Here is a 26,832-nt window from a genome sequence, read left to right on the forward strand (position 1 = left end):
TTTGCCAACGACATAGAACTATAGATTTGTTCATTGTATAACATGTTTTGTTCATAACTTGAACCAACACACTTTTCCACAATATTCTTTTTGAAGAGCCTCAAGAACCTTTTCCCAAACTGACTTTGGTTATTTAAACTGGACCTTAGCCTACTCCATCTGTGATTAAGAATGCTCTGCATCTCCTCATCAGTGTAGGGAATGCTACATATAAACTGCAGGGTCATAGCTAGGGTTGGCAACTATGAGAAAATAACATAAGGAACATTCAATGTGAAATGGAGCGCGGGGTGTGGAGCTTAACTTCTTTAAGTTGAGGCCTGGTTATGGCAGACTTTGGGGTCATAGGGCCCACCTACACGTACCTACACCCCACCCCCCATCAAATCATCATTATGTTGTTTGTTCACAAAAAGGTTGTGAAAACTATGCACATGCACATGTTAACATGCATATCAGAAACTATGCACATGCACATGTTAACATGTCATATGCATATCAGAGGCCTGCTTTACTAATGTAAGATATAACTACAGTAGTGCATTGCTTTTGCATGGTTGCATGGGAGATACTTCTGAAAACAACAGCAATTATATGGGTGCTATTGTTTTGGGATGTTTCCCTCAAACAAGCATCATACTCTGGTAGGCCAATGGAGAAAAAATGGATATGGTTTACAATGAAATTTCATTTGAATGCCTGAATGTAAGAATTCAGGAAACACAATACCAACTTTTGTCTATGGTAAACGGCCGTGCAGATAGGCGAAATCTGGAGATCTTTAAATGAAAGACTAAATCTTCTGACCATGTTCAAATTTGACTAAACAATACTCAATCCTTGAATTTCCCCTTGGGGATCAATAAAGTATCTATATATCTATGCTAAACAACGTGTTGTACAGTCTCTGCTCTGTTTTCATGGGAGTTGCGAGAATCCACGTTGTTCTATTTAAATGTCGTTAAATAATTACAGGTTGACGCGGAGCTTTGCCACCAACGTTATTGTAGTTTCAGTTTCTGTCACGCAAACGCGTACACGCATGCATTCAATGAACGTTCATACCACCACTTAATTGTATGGATCTATGTTTAATCACATCAATTTAGCAAGCATTTCCTCCTGATTGCAGCTACGTTTGCTTTCTTTTTCTGTCGGTCCGCGGTTGCTTGCGCAGCAAATTATCAGGTGAAGCACCGGACCTAATATGCCTCGCTGACCAGCAGTCTCCACGTTGCGCGGCCCATAGTTTGAGAAACGCTGCACAAGTGTCATTAGGGTGTATAGCCTATGTTTAGGGGTTTTGTGTGTTTTTCATTGTAGCGTGTGTGCATTGAGCAGTTTCTTAAAATACAGAACGAAAAGCGTTCCGTATCAGTTCAATACGGAAGAAGACTTTTAACGTATAACACTTATAAAAACGAAACTTGAAGAAAAAAATACCGAGGACATGACCTCGGTGTCCTCAATGGTAGTTACGGCCATGCCTACATATGGGTGATTATTTAAATGGAATATCACAAATGACTCACTCTAGTTCAATATCCTTTTCAATTATTGTGCCATTACCATTCAACTCAAAAGGCCTCGTTAGTTTTGCTACAGTGTGGCTCTTGAAAGGTCACAGTCTTGTTGCATTTTATCATGTCAATAGGTCTACCAGGACATCACTGATTCACTCAAGCTACTTTCTCAAACTGTTTTTGAGACAGACCGGGGTGACTGGACTTGCCAAACTGCAGCCTAATTGTATTTGTTGGATGCATTTTACAATGTCCACGTGCACTATAAATCTGAGACTGTAACCCAAAAACTGATGTTCATGTGTATTTGGCCTGTAAGAGTTTTGCTGTGGGCCTGTCATGCTTGTCAGATATACACGGGAGAGGTGTTAAATTCCTCCTGCTGTAGGTGGGGGGTTTCCCACACCCAGTGGCCGATCAAAATCCAAGCCTATTTCCCCCCAAAAAACAAAATCACCAACAAAGCAAAATAAACAAAGAAAAATATTCAACAATTTCACTGGGGTTATTATTGACATATATCAGCAAAGATATTTTAGTTTAAGACCTAGCACAAGGAATTTAACACTTCCCCTGTGCATATCTGAAAAGCATGGCAGGTATGGTCAGATTTTGGGTTACAGTCTGAGGCATTGTGGACACAGTAGTATGCACCCAACAAATATAAATCTTTTTTGCTCCAAAAGTAAAGCCAACACGTCAGCGACTTCAAGGATTTTAAAGGCAGGCTATTAAATAAACCCATGATAAAATAAAACTCTGTAGTCACAAATTTGATTGTTGGTATGGAGATGTGATGAATATCATAGAAACTATGATATTCATCCATATGGTTATGGCTAGATGGATTTGTTTAGATTCAGTGAAACTGTTACCTTGCCAACGCCACATCATGGGTTTGGTACACTTTGGTAGGACAAAGGTCTCATACCTGGCATGTGTCCTTCCTCGACAGCCCTGGGCCAGACCAGGTGTTTATTCATGTGTTTGTTTGCTTCAGTGGATTACATAGCTTTCATTACTATATAGCAAATGGCATTGCAACAAAATGATCCGGAGATAACAATCCTGTGCCTAAGACATGTTTTAAGACACATGGGAAAACTTTGGGTGAAGAGGAGGACATGCTCGAGCATGTGCTGAATGGTAACCAATGAGAGCCAAAGGGGCAAGGTGCAGGTTGGCTATCTAGCATGGAGCAAGATGTCAACATCACCTGATGATGTTAAAAACAATGAGGTTTATATTTCACCAGCCTGTCTGTGACAGCTGGAGATCCTGAACATGTTGAGTACAAACATTGTGAAAAGCTGGCATACTTTGAGGGTTGAAATCTGACCAGACAGGGCTTTCAGTTGCTTCATTCATTAAAAGCTAAGGTAAAACTTTAACCTGGGGTGCCTTTAGGTGCCTGCCGTACGTATTCACAGGCATTTTAGGATTTAGAAGAGAATTTGAAAATTGTGCATAATGTAATGTCTTTTCAGATGTGTTCATTGATAAAAACATTTGGAATAATTATGGAAACTTGATGGAATAACCTGATTACCAACATCAAATCATCACATCTTTTCCTATCCTAGAGACTTAGTCTCCCCCAAACAACAGTTAACAACACATGCATATTGCCTCCTGACCCTTTCTTTGTACGCTATTTACTAAAACCCTTTAGAGCTTCGCTGATGGTGTTCCCAAGTGCTTCTTTTGTGGTGGGCAGATCAGTAATCCATTGCCCATTATGTGCCCGTGTAAGCTCCTGCTCTCCGTCTGGGCCACCGCGGCAGTAAATCAATAGTCAAGCCAGCGACCTCCAGCCCAGCACTGAGAGTTTACATGTGCAGGGCTCTCGACCTAAGATCTGCCTCTGCCAGCGCAGCAGCAGGCTTTCCAGTTTCCCAGGGAAACAGGAAGGAGTGCACTATAACAAAAAAAAGCTGTGGGCAAGCAGGCATTGTTGCTCCCACAGGGGCAAGAATACACATGAGAGGGCGTGGGGGAGTTTCAGCGAGTTGCAGGTTTATATGAATGTGTCATACATATACACAAGTTCAATCTTTAGCAAAATGCTGTTTAAAAAGGAGGGAAAAGAGCATAATCACACACCCTCTTCCCAATGTTCAGAAAGAGAACCAAAGGAAGCGATTGTTTTAATGAATCATGAAGATGGTGGACAGACGAAACACATTGCAGCTTGCCGTTTATGAGAAAGACAAATAAAACCCTCAACATTCCATAACATGTCAAAGCAAGAGATATCTTTAAAGAAAATCCATAGGATCAAACCTGTTGTTGTGCAGTGTTCTTTGCCGTCCTGAAAAAACTGTGTGGCTGAGGTTGTGCTGCATTGCCATCATGTGGACTGAGCTAAAATGACAAGTGAGAACAGTTACCGGACTAAACATCATACAATGATAAACACTGAGTGATTAAGTCACATGTAATGATGTTTATAGTAGTACGTCTAAAGATGAAGAGATGCACAAATTGTACTAAAAGTACACTAAGTCAGTCTAAGTAAACAATGCAATTTCAAGACACCCTCATTCAAATGGTAAAATTGATCAGTGCTTCTCATCTCCAGAAAGTGATGATTCATGGTTTACCATGTGTTATTCCACTTGTTGCATTTTCCATTAGTTGGTTTCAATATGAATCATTCTATTCTCATTATCAGTTTGCCTTTCTCCTCAGTGCATTAATCGAGGAAGGGCTTTGTTTTCCTCCATCTGTTATCATTCTCATCGCCCAAAGCTTTCTTGATGGCGTTTCTCTTCTCTCTCTTCCCGATTTCTTTGGCTTTCCTTCAAGCAATCAGTGTCCATGTGCTAAACAATGCAAGGGGCGCTACAGGAAGAGGCTAATGAGGCCCTGCTGAAAGTGCAAATTTGTGGTCTCACACCATCCTGTCAAAGACAGGGGAAGAAAGGAAGGAAAACACCTCTTTGCTCTCATCTGTTCACTTTAACAGTGCAGCTGGTGTACCCATCCAATGCATCATCTATTCTGCTTGGATGGAAACCGAGGAAGTGCGTAGGTTTAGTGTAAAATAAATTCAAATTCCTAGGCTTGCATAGACTGCAGGCAGATGCACAGGCAGGGACCTCTGCTTATCGAAGGATGTTAATAATGGGACTATGAAATTATTAAAGCAAATGTGACCATGTTGTTAAAAACATCAATTATTACATAGTTTGACAGTGCTTGATTAGAGGTTGTTGCAGCTTCATTGCTTGGTCACAGCAGGCAAGCTGTCAAGTAGTTACATTTGCTGACAACACAGCGCTCATTGGGTTCATTGAAAATGATAGTCACTACAGAATGAGATAAAAGCTTTTGTTGATTATTGCGACACTTATTTCCTAGAACTCAACATTGAGAAAATAAAAATAATTAGTAATTGATTACAGTACAAGAGAAATAAGATGGCAACTGAGGCAGTGGAAATCAAAGGTTATACAGTAGTAGAAAGGGTGAACACATACAAGTATTTTCAGTCAGAACAACTTGGAGCTCAACCCCAAGAAGACTGGAGATGTGCATCCCCTGGCATTCAGAATGATAGTGTCCAATGTGGATTCCTTTCGGTTCTTGGATCAACCACTGACGCTATCCAGAGAAAGGTCCAGCAGAGGTTATACTTCCTGAGACAGCTAAGGAAGTTTAATCTGCCTAAGGAGCTGCTGACCACTTTCTACTCAGCCATCATTCAGTCTGTCATCTGCACCTCTATCACTGTCTGGTTTGGGTCAGCCACCAAACGGGATAGGGCCAGACTGCAACGGACAATTAGGGCTGCAGAGAGGATCATTGGAGCTGACCCCCTCTCCATCCAGGACCAATCAGACTCCTCACATCCTGGTCACAAACTGTAAAACCTCCTTCCCTAGAAGACTGGGCACTGTTCGCCAAAACCAGCCAACACAAAGACAGCTTCTTCCCCCGAGCAGTCACTCTGTTGAACACTCAGAAATAGCACCCACCCTTACACCGAACAAAGTCAATCAACCTGTTCTGCTCTTCTACCTCATGTGCACTTCAATCTGACCTTGACAATATTGTTATTAATACATTGTCATTGCGCTGTACTCTATACTAATATCGCACTATTCCCACCTTTTTTCAATTGTATATTGCATCTTGCTTGTGCCTGTTGAGGTGTCCACGACCATGGCAAGGAGGCGGACATTCCCAGCCACACTCCCCTGGACATTTGCCTTACCCTATCCCACCCATAGTGCATATTTATTTGCAAATGTACATACTGTTTTAATTCTTGTATAGCCTTATTGTACTGCCCTGCATTCTATCCTTACTGTTCTGTTTTTTTTTTTTAAATCATTTTATGTTTTATGTGTTTGAGTGATGCACTTCAAGAGCTTCAAGATTAACCAGGGTCAAATTCCTTGTTTGTTTATGCAAACCTGGCCAATACAGCTGATTCTGACTTGGTTTTTAATGACAGACTAACATGGGCTGATCATGTTGTATGAGGAAGTTGCAGTCTTTTATACGGATGCAGTGAGAATGTTTTTTTTGTTTTTTTTGTATGTCAGTTATTGTTTGGAGTTACTGTGTGGGGGGTTGGGGTGGGAAATGCTGGGGCAACTGAGAATGCCAGGATTGACAGAGTGACTAAAAGGGCTGGAAAAATGGTGGGAGAGTTAAATACAGTGGAAAAAGCTGGCCACCTGGCAAAAATGACGAGGGATCCTGGTCACCCTCTTCATGGTAATTAAACTGCTAGGGTAAAGCCCAATTCACACCAAAGATTCCGGTGTGAATTAGAAGTTGCATGGAGTTGCAAGCCATCGCAAGCCGTCTCAAAGCATTCAACATGTTTAGTCACAGTTGTACGGTTTCAGAACGTTGCGGCTCGTCTCGTATCTTTGGTCTGAACCCTATACTTTATGGAACGTAGTGGTAGGCTAAGGCCTCCTGTGACCTCAGGCTATCAGCCTTTCTATCATTTCTGTACTGTATTCATATACAGTATATTATATACTGATAATTTATTCCTCTTATAGAGGCTATATGTGTATTTAAACTGTTTTATGGGCATTAAGGTGGATATGAGCACTGCAAATTCCATCGCTATAGATGAAATAAGCTTGAGTTGACTTGACTTGATTTGAGTCGGTCATTGGTTAACATTTCCAGAAGAATCAGGCTGTATAATGTCAAAGCTGATACGGTGTAGCATTGCCCATGCCCTGTAAAGTAACACAATGGAGCCAACATCCATTGTCCACAAAAAAAGGGTAATTCTCATGAACATTTGGGGCTGTACAACAGGCAGGTTGGAGCTATACAACAGGTTGGTTGAACTTCAGGACAATGATGCAGGCCCACCTCTATTTCCAGACATAGAAAACGTGACCCACCTTCCAGAATCACATGTTGAATTATTTCACTCCAACAATGGCAGCTTCATATTCTGGTCATGGCTGCAGTGAGATTAGAACATCCCCTGCTGTTGATTTGTGGACATGCACCTCAGCTGTGTAGAATCCAAGAACTTATCCTGTTCCAGTTCTCATGATGAGCACAGGGTGTGCATGCAGGCTCTTCTCTACTTACTGGAAAATAAGATTGTCAACCCCTCACAGTCAGAGGCATACACCAGATGAGCGCTTTTGAATATCAAGGGCAAGATGGCAACCCTGTAAGTCAGTCAGAGTACTGTAAATGTAGGAGGCACGAGCTGGAAGAGAATTTCTTGAATTTCCCCTTGGGGATCAATAAATTATCTATCTATCTATCTATCTATCTATCTATCTATCTATCTATCTATCTATCTATCTATCTAAGAGTAACCAATAAGCCTAGGACCAATGTGTTCACTCCACCGGATATAGTGTAGGCCTATGCTGGCATAAACCTATGGCACCCCAGAGAAAAACTATTGCCCAAGGTGTCTGCTATGAGAATTTATTTTATCAGAAACCAATGGTATAGAGCATTTTTACAGATTGTGGCCAAAAATGGCATGGGCCTACTGAATGTAGGCTATCCTCTAATGCAGGAGTGGGCAATTATTTTTTCCGTGGGGCCACATGAGAAACAGAAAATATTTTGGAGGGCCGGGCCAAAAGGCTGGACTCAATGCGTTATATTTCTTAATAATATAAAAGCAATAAATATCATTGTCTTGACAAGCTGTTAAGACTGGTAAGTTTATATGCTATGATAAAGCAGTGAAAAAGTGACAGTTTGATGATGCTATTGACAAACATGGCACATCAGTTCTGAAACCATGCTGTGTGATGGATGTAATATATTAGGTTAATGTAACAACAGGCCACATTCAATTTCATTTATTTTTTACTTCATGGCGGGCCGCATGAAACAGAGCAGAGGGCCGCATGTGGCCCGCCGCCCCCCGGGCCTTAGTTTGCCCACCTCTGCTCTCATGCCTAATGCTAATGGAGTCCACTGAGCATCATTTTTACTTTGAGTGTGTGCCACCTTTCACCAAGCCAAAACCGAACACCCCTGAATCACACACACACACACACACACACACACACACACACACACACACACACACATTAGACTTACCCCTAACAGAAGATCCAACTCGAGACTTTTGTCCATGGATTTCCCTGAGCCTTCAGAGCCTGCTGGGGCACTGAACTGTAGATTTAAGTGACCCCTGGACATTTACCATCGAGGCTGCATGAAGACCAGGACCTCCTTTTGTAAATGGATTGGTTTGGCTGCATTGGCTGACAAGGAGTGTGGATTTCTGCCTTAGAAGCAGATTTGCTTTGATACTCGATCATTGCTTATTGATCATTGCTTTGATACCCGATCATTGCTTATATTTGTAATATTACATCTAACAAACTCAAAATATTAACAACAACATGCTTGGACATCTGGATGATATCCAGCACTAGTCCACTGGAACTCGACTTTCCAAGGCACTGAACTGTTAGGCCTAATTGATTTTCTATTTTCCCCCAATAAGGCTATTTTTTAAAACAGGGACGTCACAGTGTTCACTGCTGAAAAACAGGACAAATAACTCCATAAAATCCCAAAAATCTGTACATGTCTGTGTCAAGTCTTGTTTCAATAAACTGTATTATTACCCATGCCTCCGATTGGATAACGGAGAAGATCCGGGTACCCAGCTGTAAGAGCCTATCAGCCAAAAGGCACCAATATGGCGGAGGTAAGAGGGAAAGCTGGGAAGGGATGTCAGATTTTAAATCAAAGAATAACACGTTAATTACGATTAAGTTCAAGTTAAAGAAATTATTTAGATAAATGTTAGCGTTGTGTTTTTATTTTCAGCGCCGATTGGCAAAATCGCGCAAGATAGAGGCTAAAATGGTTGAATGAAAAAAGAAATCCAGCAGGACTAGCTAGGCCTTTGCGTCCTTATCAAGCGTCTAGGTAGCTAGCTTACTTGGCTAGCAAGTTTGTGTGCTAACGGGCTGCAGGAAAATCCGTCAATCTTATGCGAAATGCATCATTAAACTGTACCGTGTCACGGACATTAAGAGTCTGATAGACTAAATATGAAACATATAACCGTAAGATTTTTTTATGCATCACCGGGAAACGTCCAACCGGCATAATGTCGTTGTAAAGCAAAGATTGTTTATGTTTTTGCCTCGACTGTGCTTGACGAGATTAGCTAGCTGGCTAGCTAGCCAGCCAGTTATTGCAATTAGTGGCTCACTAGGAGGGACTAGTTATATTTCCCGCACTGTCTGTATTAAGTACCGCTATTTATCTATTGCCTGTTTTGATCAGAAGCCAATCGTGTGTACAGAAATAACATGCATATCTTCAGTAAAACTACATCTTCAGTAATCGGCATGCAATTTGGTCATGTCGTGTAGCGGAAAATGTAATATGTCGCTTGTTTCAATAGCTAAACATTATTTCATTTTTCATTTACCCTCCTCCTGGTGTAACTATTCCGCGCAGTCGGTTTCTCTTGTAGTTTATTCAATTGAGATATCGTAAGTATAAAATATGTTTTGGTTAATGTACTTCTCATGTCGTGTTTACAGGCTTCCCTCGGGAGTTCGAGCCCAGGTAAGGGAAAATTCCTCTTTTCTGACCAGAAAAAAAATCCACTAACGTTAATGAAATGCGATGTCTCTTTGTTTTATGATAGGATATTGGCATGAAACCTATTTGTGTATAGTTCAAGGTCATTACTTCTCATTTTATACTTAAAGTATTATTTTCTCCCAACAGTTGGGTCTTTATCTTCAGAAGACCATGACTTTGACCCAACCGCAGACATGTTAGTCCATGACTATGATGATGAAAGAACCTTGGAGGAGGAGGAGACGATAGAGGGCGAGAGAAACTTCCGCTCTGAAATAGCTGATTTAGAAAAGGTAACTCCACAAAACCATGTTCTCTTCATTCAGGTGTATACTTGTAGCAGTTATATGAATTTGGCAACGCTGTAATGTTGCACATTATATTATTATCATCATTCTATTACTGATATTATCGTTAGTTAATTATTAGAAATTTAACATTTTCACTTTACTGTGTAGGCCTACTGTTAATTGTAGTAATAATGTTACGTTTATTGTTATTCTGTGTTGCAAGTCTCTTTGGATAAAAGTGTCTGCAAAGTAAACATAAACATACTATTCTACACAACCACTGATGTCGACTATCCTCTACCCAGCTCAGCTCCCCAAAGATAACTGTGGTCATATTTGTAATTATTTTAACAGGAGGGCAACATGCCACTGGAGGAACTCTTGGCGATGTATCGGTATGAACCGTCCGTCAGTACTGGAGCAGGATCCAGTATGGACAGCTCATCTGGTGAACTTACAGATGAGCTGCCAGATATGACACTAGATAAGGTGAGCTATTCAACCCATACTTTTGATGGAAGTGTGTGAATGTGTTGTTAGAATTGTTAGAATTCACTGTAATGAAATCTGTAATAAATGTTTTGGATTTTCAGGAGGAAATAGCTAAGGACCTGCTGTCGGGGGACTATGAAGAAGAGACTCAATCCTCTGCTGATGACTTGACCCCCTCAGTGACCTCTCATGAAGCCACAGATTTCTTCCCCAGAACACTCAGATGTGAGTAGTGTTTGAGAATATTTAAGTAGGCTGCATTATTATGCAATTTTAATTGGTAGGAATGAGGCTGAGAACTGGTTGACTGTATTGTATTGGTGACCGTTGTCAGATAAATGCATCATTAATTATTTTTTTGTATAGATATTTTCAAGAATTGGTTTGTGCTAAATATTTGGATAGTTTGATATTTCTCATTATACTGTGTACACATGTATGAAATGTAGTGATTGTGAAACGGCCTGTTCTTCTATTTAGCCAACGCTACTTATGATGGAGATAAGGAATCTGAAGGGGAGGAGGATGGCCCAAGTCCTGAAGACTCAAGAAAGGTGAGTCTGATTTTCTTCCATTCCTCTCATGGCAGGTCAGTTTACGCAGAGCAAGCCGCTTATTTTTCTGCTCTCACACTGGTTCTGTCTTTTCAGGAGATAATGGTTGGATCTCAGTACCAAGCTGAAGTACCCACTGGAATCTGCAGTTATGGGGAAGATGAAAAAGGTGGGTTTTGAGCTAATATTGAATCAGTATTATGCATCATCAAATTTTGTATAAAGTTTATACTTTAGCCCAGTGTTTTTTATCTGGTAGGTTGGGACCCAAAAGTGGGTTATGGAGCTGAAAAAAAAAAAAGCCCATTAAAAATGCTACCTTATCAGATCTACTAAGGGAACTTTGACAGACTTTATTTGTATGTCAGTCGTATCCATGGACAAAGACAATGTTTATGTGACAGGTCATGTTAGATATCATTGCTAATACACTGCATATATTGATATTTAATTTATATTACTGTAAACCATACCACCTTCCAACACTGTATACTACTGTACTATCTACACTGCACTATACATCTTTTACTGACTATGCACCACCTGCTTATACTTTGTATATCACATCGCACCCTCTGCTTTTTTGTACTCTGCACAATGACAAAGTTGGATCTAATCTAATTTTAGTGATAAATGCAAGTAGGCTATGGCCCTGAATATTTGAAGTAGTATATGGATTCACTTAGACCTGTTCCAAACAAGTAGGCCTACAGGCACTTTGCTTGTCTTACCATGAAGCTCACTGTATCCATTGGCTTGATCGCTAAAAAAAATATATGGGTCGTGACTGAATGAACATAGGAATTTTTGGGTCCAAAAGCCAGACCAGTTAAGAGCCACTACTTCGGCCCATTAATATAATAGGAACCATGTGTTTTTGTTTTACTTCAGTGTATGAGGAGGAGGACCAGTTACTGTGGAATCCTGGCTTCCTATCAGAGAGTAAAGTGAAAGAATTCTTGTCCCAAGCATTGTCACGTACTACAGAAGGGATATCAGACAATGGTGAATGTAAAGGACATGTGCGCGATAACGAACAGGTATGTACCCTTTTACCATTTTAGATATTGAAATATTTTGTTAAGTATTGAAATAGTTAAGTTAATCTTTAGTATCAAGATGAGATGTAAACTTTGAAGTAATCATATAGTAGTTCATTAAATAGGGATTAATTGACCAGGGCAAGCTAAGTAATATTACTAAGTTAATAAAAAGATGAGTACAGATGAGACTGTTTACAAAATATTCAGAATGTTGGTTTACTTTACTGTGGTCTTTTTGCTGACACCGCAGTGCTATGAATACTTATTATTGTGGACTCTAGTCTACAACATAGTTAGACATCTGTTTGTAAACTAATCTTGCCTTTTCCCATCAATAAACTTACCATCTGTTTTTCTATTCAGGCTTTGTATGAACTTGTGAAATGTAACTACAATACACATGAAGCCTTGGAACGATACTGCAGTAATTTGAAATCCTCTAAAGGTATGTTTTTTTCTGTTGTTCTAATAAGAGAGATAAGATGATTTCAGTTGCATTGGTTATGAGTAAGTAAGCCGTTAAAGTGATACTACAGTAATTTTTTTCATGTATGTGTGTACAGAAGAGTCACCACCCTGGTCTGAAGACGAATGCAGAAATTTCGAGCATGCACTGCAAATATATGAGAAGAACTTTCACCTCATACAAAAACACAAGGTATGTTCCACCATTCTGTTTGTCACGGTACTGGAAGGGGCATTGGCTCTAGCTTCACTTATTTTAAAGCAACATTAAAGAGTTTTTCGTACCTTAAAATAATGTTTCCAAAATCATTCCAGCGGTTCATCAACTCGTAACAGGGTGAACGGCACTTCTGCTTTCACTTCGTAGCCCTCTATTGGCTATAACCGCACTATGTAACTTTATGAGGTGGGGTAGTGTATCTGTAGTTCGATGAAATGACACATCAGAATCTACAAATTTGACTTGCTTCGATGTCGCAATACATCATACTTTCATAAAATCATGCAACATATTCTACCTTGTCTGTTATTTGCTGAATAACCAAATAGCGTGTGTGCGACAGAGGAAAAGTGCTTTAGTGTTGCTTTAATCCCCTTTTTCAATGTTCTCTTTACAGGTGACGACACGAACAGTTGCAGAATGTGTGGCTTTTTACTACATGTGGAAAAAATCGGAGCGCTTTGATTATTTCGTACAGCAGAACCGCTTTGGAAAGAAGAAATACAGCAGTTACCCTGGTGTCACGTGAGTATCCCCTTCAACGTTCATATTTCTGGAAGTTTGGGCTGAATATCTCCGTCTGCATCTGCAAGAGCTTGTCCATCTTCAGTAGCCATCACTTTGTGTGTGTTGGGAAGTGGATGGACGCACTGACCTGTGTGATCTGATGTCCCACTTTTTAAACATCACTCGACTCCTTAACGAATTGTTCTCCTTCTCCGCAGTGACTTGATGGACAGACTGGTAGACGAGGCTGAGGGCCTGGCCGACACCACGTCGTCCGTGTGCTCCCTGGGAGCCAGTGGCCGGTTAGAGCCCAGTGCCGAGCAGCAGCTAGGCCTCCTCAACTCCATCACGGCTAGCGACCTCACAGGTGAGCTCTCAGTCCTTCAGGCACTCGATGGTAATACATACGGTAGTTTAGCTGACCACACCTTTCGAGGGCTGAGAACCAAAGGGGCGTAAGTGACATTTCACCAACTTTACAGGAGAGCCAAAATAAATCTAACTGCTTCTATATGTTCACAGTTACAGACCTTTGGTTTTTGTTCAATGACGTTATATATATAAATATTTTACTTCTATAATTTTGTCAGTTAGAAAGAGCTCATCAAGAGCTTTCAGGTGATATGTATAACTCAATTTTGACCAAAATGTCACTTACACCCCTTTGGTTCTCAGCCCTCGCTTTGTTAACTGTACACTTTGAACACAACTTATGAAATCAATGTAATCGCTATGTAATAACTGGAAAATAAATCAAGTGTTAGTTGATCTGTGGTCGTGAATCCTTGCTCACTGGTCCATTGTTCTGCGCATTACTACTAAACATCTGATCAATTATTTTTATTAATTTGTTATCCACGGCTCTACATTTTATTGGTATTTTTCTCAGAAGCGTTACACACTGCAGAAAATATTTATAGTGCTACAGTATAAGAGGTCTTCATGCTACTAGGCTTAATAGGGAGTGTCATTTATGTCTTTTTTATAATCTTTTTTACCTTCCATTTAAACCCTCTGCAGCCCTTAGCAACAGTGTGGCCACTGTCTGCAACCAGAACGACTCCAACTGTCTGGACTCCTACAACTTCCCACCTCTGGAGAGCATACACCGGCCGCTGAACCACGAGGAGCCGCTGGACTTCGGCCCCAGCGGAGAACCGGAGTGCCTCGGCCTGCTGGAGGGGGGGTTCTACCGCTCAGACCTGGGACCCATGAGTGCGTGTGGGGGTCGCGGAAGCAGCGGGGTCAAGGACTGCGAGCAGCGTCCCCCTAAGCGGATGAAGATGACGTTGGGTCCAGACTCGTTCATGGGGGACGTGTCGGTGGCCAGCCTCGGAGTGGACTTCGACGGAAGCCGGAGGGCACACCGCATCACTGGAGCCAAGATGGCGGTGTCAGTCACAGACTTCAGTGGCCTGGCCACGGCCGAGCCCAACGGGTTCATGGGCCCGCACGCACGGCACCATCACCAACATCAACACACAGCGCTGCAGTCAGAGTAACACGCACACACACACACACACACACACACACACTTCTCTCTCTCTCTCTCTCTCTCTCACACTCTCTCTCACTCACACACACACACACACACACACACACACACACTGTCTTATTATCATTCTGCATACACCACAGTGTACAAACCATGTACATAGACTCACTGAAAGTGATTCAGATTTTTTTTTTTTAAATGAAAAAAATATATAAGTCTATATACGTATACATTTTTTTTTTTCATTTTGTTATATATTATGACATCAGTGATGTCTTTTATTGTATAGAACAAGAAAAAGTCTTGATTTCTCAAGAATTTATATAGCCATTTATTTTACCTGGCCTTAGATTCTTTGTACTCCTTCATAATCCTTGTAAATGTCTGGTGAGTCATTTGTCTGTCACCCCTCTGCTCCGCACTGGCATTATCTGAAGCTCGGTGTTGCCAGAAACTGCATTTGTTTTTGTTTTTTATTTGGTTTGTAATTGGAACTTTTTTTTTCTTTTTTTTTTTCTTAGACATGTCAGTGTTTACACGTACCTAGACAGACTAGGCCTTGGCTAATGTAGCATTTTGTATGTCAGGATTTTTTGTATTCAATGCAGTAAGAGCCTCAGTGGCCAAGACTACACAAGAGAGAAGAGCACTTTTTTGGCTGAGTCGTTTCATGTCCTGCTCCTTGTTTTTCTTCCTGTGGATGCATGCATGCTAGCTTGCCTGCAGTTTTTTTTTTTTACCAATACCACATAGGGGCCAGAAAGGTTTTGTGATTTGGTAAAGTGCAATGTTTTATAATGAACAATTTCATATCTGTCCTTATAAATAGCTGTGAGTTCCTGGTATGATTTGTTCTTGATTAGGTGTACTATATACCATTGAGATCTTCGTCTCTGCAAAGCACGAAATATGCTTTGTTTGGGGCTGTTAGGATTAGTAATATTTGAAATGGGCAGGGGTTTGCTTTTAAAAACTTAAACGATTTGAAGGCATAATACAATTACCACTGAAAGCTTTTTGTGTGTGAATGTGTCACTGAAAAAGTGTCTTGGAGTTTTTTGGAAGTTTTTTGATTCACAGGTAAACGCTTGTAACATTCACCTGCCCATGGAGAATCTTACTTTGTATCTTGACAGCAGAGTCTTTAGTACAAATGTCAAGAATGTCAAATATTTGTACAGAAACCATATGGCTACATTGGCTACTACCATGGGCCTTTGCATCCCTTGTTTTTTTCCTTTGACAATGACAAATATGTTGCAATTGGTTACCGTCATCAACATCATGTGGTAATCCATCTTGAAAGTGGGAAAGGTTCCCAGTGGTGTCTGTCAGGAAGTATTTGGCAGGTCAAGATTGTGAATTGGGACTTTTTGTCACTGGAACTTAGTGGTCAGTATTATGTTGTTCTATGTTTTAATGCAGCTGCATTTGTTATTTGTATTCAGTATTACCAAGGGGGAAAGGTGGATAACCTGTTAGGTGTTTGTATTTTAGGTTGTGAAGTTGTATTGGTTTGAAAAGTAATGGCGTGTGTGTGGGGGGTGGATACAAATGTTTGGATTTGTTTCAGTCAAAGCAGTAGTTACCCATCTGGAACCATGCATATTCTTAATTTATGGCATTCGTCTATGCAGACATTGATAACTTAATTTCGGAGGATCAAAGTGCATGTTGCATGTCAAGCTTTCTCTCTTTCTTAAGCCATATAGTACTTCTCTATACCATTTTGTACTAGTAACATCACAAAACATTTTCACCATGATGCAGCTCAGAAATTCTGTGACAAATTATGGCAAAAACCTTGAGTTTGTACAGTCACATGTACTTATTAAGGGGGATTGCTGATGCAAAGACTTCCAATTACTGTTATGGTCCTGAGGCAATAATTTGTAGATATGTATAGATGTCCTGTTAAAACATTTTCTCTGTTTACAATTTTGCTCTTTGTTCGTGTCTTTCCTTTTCTTTTTTTGTGTTTGTTTTGTATTTTTATGATTATTCATCCAAACCATGCATGCAACCACTTCTTTCCCTGAAGAACCACTATTGATTTTTAATTTTTTTTTGCAATTCTGTAAAAAGTGTTAATATATTGTTCAATATGGCACATGCGTTTGAATCACATTAACTCACAAGATAATGTCACCTTTTAAAACAACTAATTGATGTCTGTTGTGATGAGGAAAATCAGTCAGATTGCTAAATACTTATCAATATGATGAGGTTGTGGTCAGGTTAGAATTGCCGGTCACTGGTTCTTTTTACTAAGGCAGTTGGTGTTTCATTAGGACATTGCAGAGATGTGATATCAGCCCTATTTTAAAAACATTTGGATATAAACACACAGCATAATCTAAATCTTAAAGTTGTCCCTTGCAGAATGTCCATATCGGGCTTCAGTCCCACTGTTGGTTTGGCATGGGTCCTTTCTTTGTATTGCATGAAAAGAAGTCATATTTTACCCTTGGGCTGTTCTTGAGCTAAAACTCATTGATATATTGATCCTTTGGAAGGCAGCTAGATTCTGATTGTCATAAAGACATGTTGCTACATGATGACGTACCATCATAACCCGTGAACAAATTTTTAAAAGGTACAGCCAGACAAATATAACCCGTAGATCATTTTCTCGAGTTTTATGGAATTAGGATAGTTAATAATGCTATTCTTGTTGGGAACTATATGAAAAATGTGTAATACACCTGGATTTGATGCGTGCAAAAAAAAAGTCTTGTTTTTAATTCTTCCTCTTGTATATCAGTTTCTCATTTTTCTCGCATTTTGTTTTGTTCTTTCACCATCACACATGTAGAGGTACTGGAACAGTATGTATGTGGATAAGGTAGCTAGAGCAGCTCCAGTAGCCCTGCGCTGAGTTGTGGTTAAATGGGCAAGTTTTACGCTGTGCAAAGCTCATTCTCCTCATGGTCCGTATCTTTTTGAAGTTCACAAAAGATGGGTTTGAAATGTTATGACATGTAAAGCTTTCAGCAACCCCTTGAGATCTTGTAAATTTAGATATTTCAGTGAAATGTTTTGTAGTTTTGTTAGTGAGTAGGCACTAAATGTCAATTTTCATTTGAGATGGAGATTGAGTAAAAAGTTTGAGAAATAAAAATGAAAAATATATATGTGAATAATACCAACAAATACTTTAAATGTATATTCAGAAATATAGACAATCAGTACATTTAATATTTGAACTATTTGAATGGAAATCTTTATTGTTTATATAATGTGTACATAACTTTTTCCCCTTTTGGTTAGCATTATTTTGTATTTTCTGTTGTACTTTAATACTTGGTGTACATATCCAGGAATAAATCTCTGGAAATTGTCAATTCTATTGTGTGCCAGTGTGTTTTTCAAGTCTGCCACAGAAAACCACCTGAGTAACTGAAACAGCTGTGTTACCTTCTCCACCTGACTCACTATCTTGACTCTGCGCTCACGTTTGACCTGGTCAGCTTCAGCTTGGCTTCGTCTGAACACATTTCACTCCAAAGCAACAGATTCTGTTACTCAAAACACGGTTCAGAAACTAAGCTCTAAGTAAAGACAGAAGTACTCATCTTGGAACAAACCTGCTACCCACATCAGCCACAGTAGAACCCCAAGCAGTCAAACATAATGAAAACTTGTACTCTTAGCACCTTATAATTTGTGTTTTGATAAAACAGTGTTCTTACATTAAATGGATCCCACCAAACATGACCTAGTGAGCCCTCAGAACCTCTTCATTACCAGGACATGCACTAGATTGTGACGTCAGTGAGTACAGACAGGTAGTATCAGCTAAATCTGGTTGACAGCGCCGACTGTAGTGTGTTTACCCTGTATTTAGAGTACAAAAAGAAACATCCTCAAACACATAGTTGGCTAAGTCAAATAAATGTGGGAAAAACTCAAAACATATTAAATACTTTAATAGTGGAGAGCTTCAGTCCCAGCATTCAGTCCATTACCATTCCAGCAGCAGTCGGACTTCACAGGACGTGCAGATGTTTTGCCTGCCTGACTTAGTTGAACTAGCTTAGATTCAAGTTGAGCAATCTGGGAGGGAGTAATAATGAGCAACATGTGCGCATACGGACAAAGCAGCTTTGGATGAGGAGCAGAGATGCAAGATGTACTTCTGTGAGAACTGGAATTGGCTTGGCTTTTCGCAGAGCAGGACTGTCACCATATGCTTCAAGATACTCAACCTCTTCTTAGGTTAAGATTCAGATGGAAGAACACAGTCCATGAACCAACAAGTAAAACAATCCAGTAAAATATCTACATCTTTAAAAATATTTGTATGTACATTTTCACAAATAAAAATTAAATTATGTTTGTTTTCTCTGCAATTTGTAGGAGGAAATGTGGCAGCCTCAGATGTTGAGGAGTCCTCATATGTTGAGGAATAAAATTAGGCAACGGAAAACAAATTATAAAGTAAGGACTCTGGTAGAATAGATATTGCTGATTCTTGGTGTCACTCTGGTCCACCGCGCTGTGAGGAAAACAGAAAAGAGAACAAACGGGTGCATGAATATTTCCGCCTTGTTTTATTTCAGATAGTTCAGAAATCTGCAATTGCAGCACACAAAAAAGACCTCTATGCACACAGTTTATTTCACTCAAATTGTATCAAATTTGGCAAATGTGAGCAGATCACCTTTAAATTTAGTTAATGGGCATCAACTCTAGTAGTGGATGTTCTTGTAGTCTGCATGCTCCTCTAAACTTGTGACATAAGTGCCAATGTGTCGCATATTTCACAGTGGCCTTTTATGGTGACCAGTGAAGGCATATTAGTGCTAGTTTAGCTAGTTTCAGTAGATGTAAATGTATTTACTTCAGGAATAGTAAGAAGCCTGTAGAACCTGATAATGTAATAAATCCTCGATAATGTAATAACCCCGATAACGTAATAAAAATGTGCACTTGAGTGCATTGAAAATGTAACAAAACCTGATATTGTAATAACTTCCCGAAAATGTAATAAAACACATTTCCCAATAATGTAATACACTTTCAAAGGTTATGGATCAAATCAAAGATGCAGATAATCAAATATGACTGAAAAAGACATTAAGGATGCCTTGAACTCGGTTTGGCCCAAGGATTCCAGTGATACATCGTTTGTGAAAAACAGATGAACAGGTCAAAAGTTAATGAACATTCATGCATGTCCAACTTTGACCTGTTGGTGGCACTAGAGCTCTCGAGCTTGCGTTGCTTACATAGTATCACCACTTGAACCCAAGAAATGGGTGGTCTGCTGTTAAATTATTACAATATTGGGTTATTATCAGGACCTGCGAAATGAAGGGCAACCTGATAATGTAATAATCTCCCATTAAATGCAATACTTTATTATTTTACTGGTAAAAAGTGTATTACATTATTGGGAAATGCACTTTTTTTGTCAGGTCTTATAACATTTTCAAGACTCAAGCGCAATTTTTCATTACATTATCGGAATTACTACATACATTATCAGGGAGCTGTCACATTATCAGGTTCTACAAGGCCGTGTCTACAAAGTTGCAAGCAATGTACTGACCTGAATATACTCCATTTCTTCAGCTGTGACTGCCCTCCTGCGATACCTTTGTGGAAGATCCTTAACTGTGGCAACTGTATCTGGTGTCCCAGGTAATCGACTAACAGGTCCAGGTGGTCTTGACGGTGGTATTACAGGTGGTAATGGTGTTGAACTTGGGGACGTGTCTGGGGCAAGACTGGCAGTAACCGCTTTCAGTGCTTCTTGAACTGTTCATACAGACATAGCAAAAGGTTGTGTTAAAAGCATTAATATTATTCATGCCTACTATGTTTTCACACGATCAAGGTAGGCCTATTTTGTTAGACTTTACTAGTCTGCAGTTATCGTTAACTTCCATCAGACATCACCACAGTGGTTCACTTAGTAGTTCACCTACATAAAGGAGATATTAATGTACTGGCAGAGAGCTCAAAGGCCTACTGCTAAACAAAACTCACCATTTGGTCTTGGTATGCCTTTTCGATTGGGAAATTTGATTAAGGGTGCGTGTGGTCGCACGGCCTGAAAAATACCGCATAATCCGTATTATTTAACGACATCGTCATAATCTTAATCATACATTACTCATTTGATATCACGTTATTAACAAATATCTGGGAAAGTAACTGCATTGCAATGGGCTAATGTCTAAAGTTCCAGATACCCAGAGAGTATTATCAGGATATTTACCAGTGCCGTTATTAGATGAACATTGCACTGTCTACCAACACTACAACTTGTGACAACGGCAGGAAGAGCCTTGCCATATGTCATGACAGTAATCAATCGGCAATCTCTACGGTAAATAGTCAATAGCTGCTAGCTGACTGGTTGTCTGGCTAGCTAGCAGCAGACAACTGACGTTAGCCACCGTCTGACAAGGGCATTTCGACTCTGACAAATACACAAAATAAACGACAAGTAAAGATTATTTAACCATGTAACCAACGCCGTTTTACATAACAGCCATACAACCAGTCACAAACACTGAAAGAATCCTGGTGAGTTACATTAATAAATGTTTTCAACATTTCCCCTACTCTTTACCTGAACGACCCGTCCGGCGGCAGCCATCTTGCCACTAACTTTGCTTCCCATGGCGACCTCGTAATTCTTCTTCCGGGTTAAAAAAAAGATCTCACTTTACCACCTGAAGATGGAGCTGTTGTCACGAAATAGTATTAGAGGACAAATTCAGTCAGCTAGTTGCGGCACATTGTAATGTATGGCTTATGGTATAGCAGCCTATGGATGCTGAGGATGCGGTTAGTCAATAGCTAGATGCGCTACCGAGATGCAGCGATTTGGATAATACAGCTTTAAACCATTTAATACCAGAAAGCAATCCGCAAGTCGTCAAGGGTGACAGCTTTTAGCTAACCGACTGGTTGGCTAACAAGCTTAGCTACAAAGAGTACTTATCCAAACCTTGATTAAGATTATAAGCCTCGTGAAACATGTTTGAATACAGCATTTAGCCTGAACACTACCGAGTAGGCTACTCTACGTTAGCCATACTATGTGGGGATTCTCCTCATTATTAAACAAACGTACTTAAACATACCGTTAGCTTACTCCGCAAGCCACTTTCAATGTCAGTTTATGAAGCACAAGTAACATTAATGTGACGTTAACATTATCTGACCCCTTCAAGACAATGAACATCTCATCAATTTGTCATCAATTGCTACAGAAGTAACAGTAGACATGTAACAACCACAAAGCCAAATTAGACAATATGTAAATAAAAATAGAATTACCTAAAAGTGATATGGCTAAGCGACTTTTCCTGTGATGACACCATGACCGCCGCAGACTGCACCGACACCGACCGTATACCTTTATTCTGGCGATTATAAATAAGGCTGGGCTCTTGCAGCGTTGTGTCACGTGGTCTGTGTTTGCATTTCCTGGCGGTAGATTTCGAGTTGAGAGTTCAGTTGTTAGCATAGACCGAAATATAAAGGTTGTCAGCGGGTCAGCTTTGTTGTTCTAACATTACACTTCGAGAATTCGGTATGTTGAGCTCTTTGTGAATCTTCCGGTATATTTACTACGGATTGTGCTATGCTTGCTGTTTGTTTTTTTGAGACAACGCTATTAGCACGCGAACGTTAGCTGCTAACTGTTCAAGTGAACTTCACCTATCATAGACAAATAACCTATGAGTAAAACGCATGGTAAAACCAAAACGGTGTGGCCAGAGAATCCCTGAAAATGTAGCTCTCCAAGTCATGCCTGATTATTGTAACATCTACAAACTGTCGAGACAATTGCATACACTGGCAAAATACTTATCTGTGATGCTAGATTCTCTAATGTCTGGTTCGTCACTCAACTGCTTGCTAGATGCAGGCATGCAAACTCCTCACCTTTCGGCGAAATTCGCCGTTTTGAATAAAAAATAGGTGACTTACATGATTCGCGCAGATCCGTTGAGAAAATATTTAGGGGGTGGGGGGGCGGTCAAGGTGAATTGAATTTACAACTGAGTTTAAAAATCATGCGCAGACGCTAACGCATCTTGAGGTGTTTCCAGAGCCGCATTTAAAACGTGTCTGATCAGCAAGGGATGCGTGAATGTAGCCCTTATGCGTTTAATAAACATTAGTGGAAGCTAATTGTTGACAAAGACGCAACGAACAGAACTCGCACGCCAATATAGCCTCCCTGTTTTGAGCGCAGATAGATGCGTCTCAGGTGGAATAGTGATTCTGGACAGATGGAGGAGAGATGCCGAGGGATTTCACAGGTGGTCTAGTTGAAACTTTCAACTTCTATTAGAGAAAGACGCTGAGTGAAGCAACGGGCATAGATTGTTTTCTTCTAATGTTATGAAAGTCAGCGAAATTAGACAAAAATGTAGACATAACGAGTTATTTTGATGAAGAATACGTGCAGTTTGAACCATCTAGATCGGCAAAAGGTGAAGCAAATAGGCAGACTTTATCAGTATATCAAAGGCTAATGTGACAGTTGAATTAAATGCTCATAAACTGGTCTGGTTTGTTTTGTCCGGAGACGTATAGTTGATTGACATGCTAATGCTGTCTTTAAGAAACGTGGGCCCTGTTACTCGAAGCACACTGCGCATAGACCAAAGCCTACGCAAAAGATCTGCAACTCAAATGATTCGCTAGCCTATAGTAACGTAGCCAAAAAAGTTGCGACTGCATCAGACCACACGTAACGCACGTAACTGTTTGAGTGTGTGTGACTTGCGACAAGTTTCAGTTACACCCGGATCATTACGAGTTCGTAAGCCATGCGTAACGTAAATTTACATTTGATTGTCGAGTTACAGGACCCTGATCAGTAGCCTAGTCTGTGCCTACAGGTAGCCTACAGTTTAACATGTAATATGAAGACAGTTCACATAACTTTATTGGTTGGTTAAACACACTAGCACAATATAAACCACAAGTAGCCTAGGCTGCATATTAAAACATTTAAAAACAATTTGAAAAAATAAAGCCTATCTACCCTATTTTATATAATAATATTAGGCCTAGTTTGAAATAGTGTGTCTCAAGCAAGTTTATTGATTACCTGGTTTGGTCCAACAAATATTCAGACTTATAGTTTAAAGGGACACTTCACCGATTAGCAGCTTTGTATCTTTAGAAAAACAGTCATGTTTTTGAATGGTCGTGCATCATTCCCTCATTTTGCCTTGAGATGGGAGAAATACGGATTTCAGTGAAACCCATGAATAGGAGTTCCTGCTTTCAATGATGTAAAATGATGATTTTTACATCATTGAAAGCAGGAAGTCCAACATTGAAATCAGTATTTCTCCCATCTCAAGGCAAAATGAAGGAATAATGCATTACCATTCAAAAACATTACTAGTTTTTTAAAGATACAAAGCTTAATGCTAATCGGTGAAGTGTCCCTGTGTCCATTAGGCCTATGAAATCATCAGAAAAGAAAGCGGGTCCCTCACACTTTGGAAGATTTTTTTTTCCGCGGGGGGGGGGGGGGGGGGGGGGGGGGGGTCTGGGGGTCGGAGAAGAGTCTCACCTTTTTCACCCCTGACCAGTTTGCATGCCTGTAGATGATATACGGTTGTTTACCAGTTGGACACACGTCTTGAATGATGTTTCTTGCAGGCCACAATGGACGTCTGTAAACAGCTGGAATGTGTTTCACAAGATAAGGAACCTGGAGCATTTAGTGGCTGCTCACCTGCCACCATCCCAGACACTCTAACAGCTATCGATTTAGTGAGGTTGTATGCCATGTTGTAGACAAGTTACTCTTTCATCATTAAGACCTAACTTAACAAGCTTGTAGGCTACAGTAATTATACTGATATTTAACATTCTAATATTTTCTGCTCAGGATGAAAGAGACCATCTCAAACCAATGTTTTGAAATGACGGTGCAGGCCAACTTGGGTATGGAATTTTGCAATAATTTAAAGATTCAGTGTCTAGTTCATGAGGACAGAGTTTTCATGGGCCATTGCACATTTTTTTACATTTCATTTGGCCTGGGCTTTGTCAGAAAAAATGTAGATGGTTATTATGTTGCCATCTCTTGTACAGGCAGTAATAAAAGACTGGTTGGTGATGATGCAGATGTGTAAGTATGTTTATATCAACACTTTCAACTGTATATAATATGAGCATAGAATATTTCAAATTTGCCCATACATGTGTTCTACATGACTTTAGATCAATGTATGAGGAGGGACTGGAAAAAGAAAGAACACAACTCTTCAACCAAACACTGGCTTTGAACAGGTACCTATGAATAATGTGGCACAACAGCCCGCTACTTTTGAACATCTTTCCATTTCTAGTCAAGGCAACACTGCTTGTCAACCTTTTGGATGTAGCCCATAATCTTGTGCAAATAGGGCGGGAAAATGGTTCTTTGTGAGCAATGTTGTCATGCGTGTGTTGCTCAACGAAGATAAGCGTTACAGCAATTACATACTGTAACACTGCTCTCGGCTCACATTGCATGAAACATCCTGGTGTTTATAAATGATTGATCTGTTTCAGGATGCAAGTCTGGAACAGCATCTCTGCCAAGCTAATCCAGAATGATGAAAGTTCAGAGTTTGTATACCCTTTTTTTCTGCATCAACATAATATATCAATTTAATTTATGGAATTGTTCATTATTCATTGTTATGGAATTATGCATTAATTTTTTCAACAGGGAAATTAAGATGTTGGCTCAACACAGTGTAAGCCGATTTGCAAGAATACGAAAACTTCAACAGGTGTGTTATCCAAATTCATGTTCATGTAAAAGAGGAGTTGTAATTGGCCATTGAGTAATCAAATGGTGATTACATTCATTATATTGGTTATTTAAGCAGTAATTTCTTGTTTGTTAACACCATTTATCTTTTCCTTTTTTGTAGGAGTCCCGTGAACTTCAGGACCAAATCATAGACCTACAGAAAGAGAGGCTTGGTAATATTGTTGTATTGATGTTTTAGCTGTAATGTACAATGGTATTGCACATATAAGCACTTAATATTGTGCTACAAGAAGTAATGGGCAGCATTTATTTTTTCCTGAAACTGAGAGAATGGAACTCCATGAAGTAATACTTCAAAGTAAAAGGGATAACAGAGCAATAACTCAGTAATACCTTTTATTTGTAAGACCTGAAAGTGCTGATAAAGAAGAAGATGCAAGAGATGGATGAGCTTCAGAAGATGAAGGAGAATCAGGGTGAGGTGGAGAGGCGCACCATGGAGAAAGCTGACACAGTCATGGAGAAACATCAGAAGGTCATCGCCGTGTCACAGAACATTTTAAGGGTACGGCAACTGTATGCAGTCAACTGATTGTTTGAACGCGTGCACCCAATTATCTTAAATTCCTTCAGCTCACATTAGAAGTGCTTGACAGAATCAATTGTTGACCTTGATTGCATTTTTTAATTATTCCCTTTTTTGTCAAGTGTAGATTTGTGTCTGTGTTTGACAACAGTGCATTTTTTTCCCTACAGGGAATAATCCTTGCCACCAGGGTGAATTGGATGGATAATCCAAAATTGAGAGACATTGCAATGGGGTTGGAGAGCATTCCAAATTGAGGAAATAAGTGGATACCCATAGAAGACATAACAAAAATATGTTGTGTGTGTGCATATTTATACATATTGTAATATTCTTAGTATAAGTGACATGGTAAAAATAATTTCAATTGTATGTGTATGTATGTAAATAGTTTTTTTTTTTTTTTTTTCAACATTTTAGTGAGGTTGTAAAAATCCACATCACTGGCACAACATCTGTTGTATCATTACATGGCATATTTCCATAAACAAACATATATATTTTTTAGTTATTGTAACCTTTTCTTCCCCTCACACATCCACAATGTCAAATAAAGAAGGCTAAGTTTTCATGCACTCTATTAGAAACATTTGTACATTTGCTGCAATATGAAGCCCACCAAATCATAACATTTAGCATAATTTACCAAAAACAATGCATCGAAAATGTCAAATGTCTTTGTTCCTGCAAGCGCGTACCTTTTTCTTTCTTTTCTTTTTTTTATAAATAAAGAATAAAACGTTAACAACGTGCTGCCCTTTTCTTCTTTGATGTTCCGTTACTTTTGGCCAAGCACTCTAAAAAAAGAAATATGAAACTGAGTAAAGCCTG

At 39.7% G+C, this 26,832-nt stretch overlaps 3 protein-coding genes across 4 annotated transcripts; 2 read left to right on the forward strand and 1 right to left on the reverse strand.

Annotated features, from left to right (window-relative positions):
• The first annotated feature begins 8,685 nt into the window (after positions 1-8,685).
• mier3b (mesoderm induction early response 1, family member 3 b) lies at positions 8,686-18,003 on the forward strand. Of its 2 annotated transcripts, none has more exons than XM_062543345.1 (13): positions 8,686-8,700; positions 9,551-9,575; positions 9,741-9,886; positions 10,238-10,372; positions 10,477-10,600; positions 10,856-10,929; positions 11,026-11,098; positions 11,821-11,969; positions 12,336-12,417; positions 12,536-12,630; positions 13,055-13,182; positions 13,383-13,531; positions 14,185-18,003. In XM_062543345.1, the coding sequence occupies exons 1-13, from the start codon at positions 8,692-8,694 to the stop codon at positions 14,664-14,666; spliced, it is 1,671 nt and encodes a 556-aa protein (XP_062399329.1). In that variant the 5' UTR covers positions 8,686-8,691; the 3' UTR covers positions 14,667-18,003. The 2 variants fall into 2 exon arrangements, with proteins under 2 accessions (XP_062399329.1, XP_062399328.1); XM_062543344.1 differs by lacking the exon at positions 8,686-8,700 and adding an exon at positions 8,806-9,064.
• Positions 18,004-18,572: 569 nt separating this feature from the next.
• On the reverse strand, positions 18,573-22,044 carry kgd4 (alpha-ketoglutarate dehydrogenase subunit 4). Its single transcript, XM_062543347.1, has 5 exons — positions 21,956-22,044; positions 21,243-21,357; positions 20,654-20,717; positions 20,214-20,422; positions 18,573-19,157 (listed from the first exon to the last, which is right to left on the reverse strand). The coding sequence occupies exons 2-5, from the start codon at positions 21,291-21,293 to the stop codon at positions 19,140-19,142; spliced, it is 342 nt and encodes a 113-aa protein (XP_062399331.1). The 5' UTR covers positions 21,294-21,357; positions 21,956-22,044; the 3' UTR covers positions 18,573-19,139.
• Positions 21,997-26,719, forward strand: cenph (centromere protein H). Its single transcript, XM_062543346.1, has 10 exons — positions 21,997-22,211; positions 24,308-24,426; positions 24,540-24,595; positions 24,746-24,782; positions 24,875-24,943; positions 25,208-25,264; positions 25,368-25,431; positions 25,576-25,627; positions 25,823-25,980; positions 26,172-26,719. The coding sequence occupies exons 2-10, from the start codon at positions 24,314-24,316 to the stop codon at positions 26,256-26,258; spliced, it is 693 nt and encodes a 230-aa protein (XP_062399330.1). The 5' UTR covers positions 21,997-22,211; positions 24,308-24,313; the 3' UTR covers positions 26,259-26,719.
• The last annotated feature ends 113 nt before the right edge of the window (positions 26,720-26,832 follow it).

Source organism: Sardina pilchardus, chromosome 8, assembly GCF_963854185.1.
Source record: "Sardina pilchardus chromosome 8, fSarPil1.1, whole genome shotgun sequence".
Taxonomy (NCBI): domain Eukaryota; kingdom Metazoa; phylum Chordata; class Actinopteri; order Clupeiformes; family Clupeidae; genus Sardina; species Sardina pilchardus.

Coding starts and splice junctions, on each gene's coding strand:
- mier3b (XM_062543344.1), top strand. Junction 13,183..13,382: donor AGCAGTTACCCTGGTGTCAC/GTGAGTATCCCC, acceptor CCTTCTCCGCAG/TGACTTGATGGACAGACTGG. Junction 13,532..14,184: donor CACGGCTAGCGACCTCACAG/GTGAGCTCTCAG, acceptor AACCCTCTGCAG/CCCTTAGCAACAGTGTGGCC.
- kgd4 (XM_062543347.1), bottom strand. CDS start 21,293: ATGGGAAGCAAAGTTAGTGGCAAGATGGCTGCCGCCGGACGGGTCGTT. Junction 20,718..21,242: donor CCGCCGGACGGGTCGTTCAG/GTAAAGAGTAGG, acceptor GGTATTTTTCAG/GCCGTGCGACCACACGCACC. Junction 20,423..20,653: donor AGGCATACCAAGACCAAATG/GTGAGTTTTGTT, acceptor CTGTATGAACAG/TTCAAGAAGCACTGAAAGCG.
- cenph (XM_062543346.1), top strand. CDS start 24,314: ATGGACGTCTGTAAACAGCTGGAATGTGTTTCACAAGATAAGGAACCT. Junction 24,427..24,539: donor ACAGCTATCGATTTAGTGAG/GTTGTATGCCAT, acceptor TTTTCTGCTCAG/GATGAAAGAGACCATCTCAA. Junction 25,628..25,822: donor CCTACAGAAAGAGAGGCTTG/GTAATATTGTTG, acceptor TTTATTTGTAAG/ACCTGAAAGTGCTGATAAAG.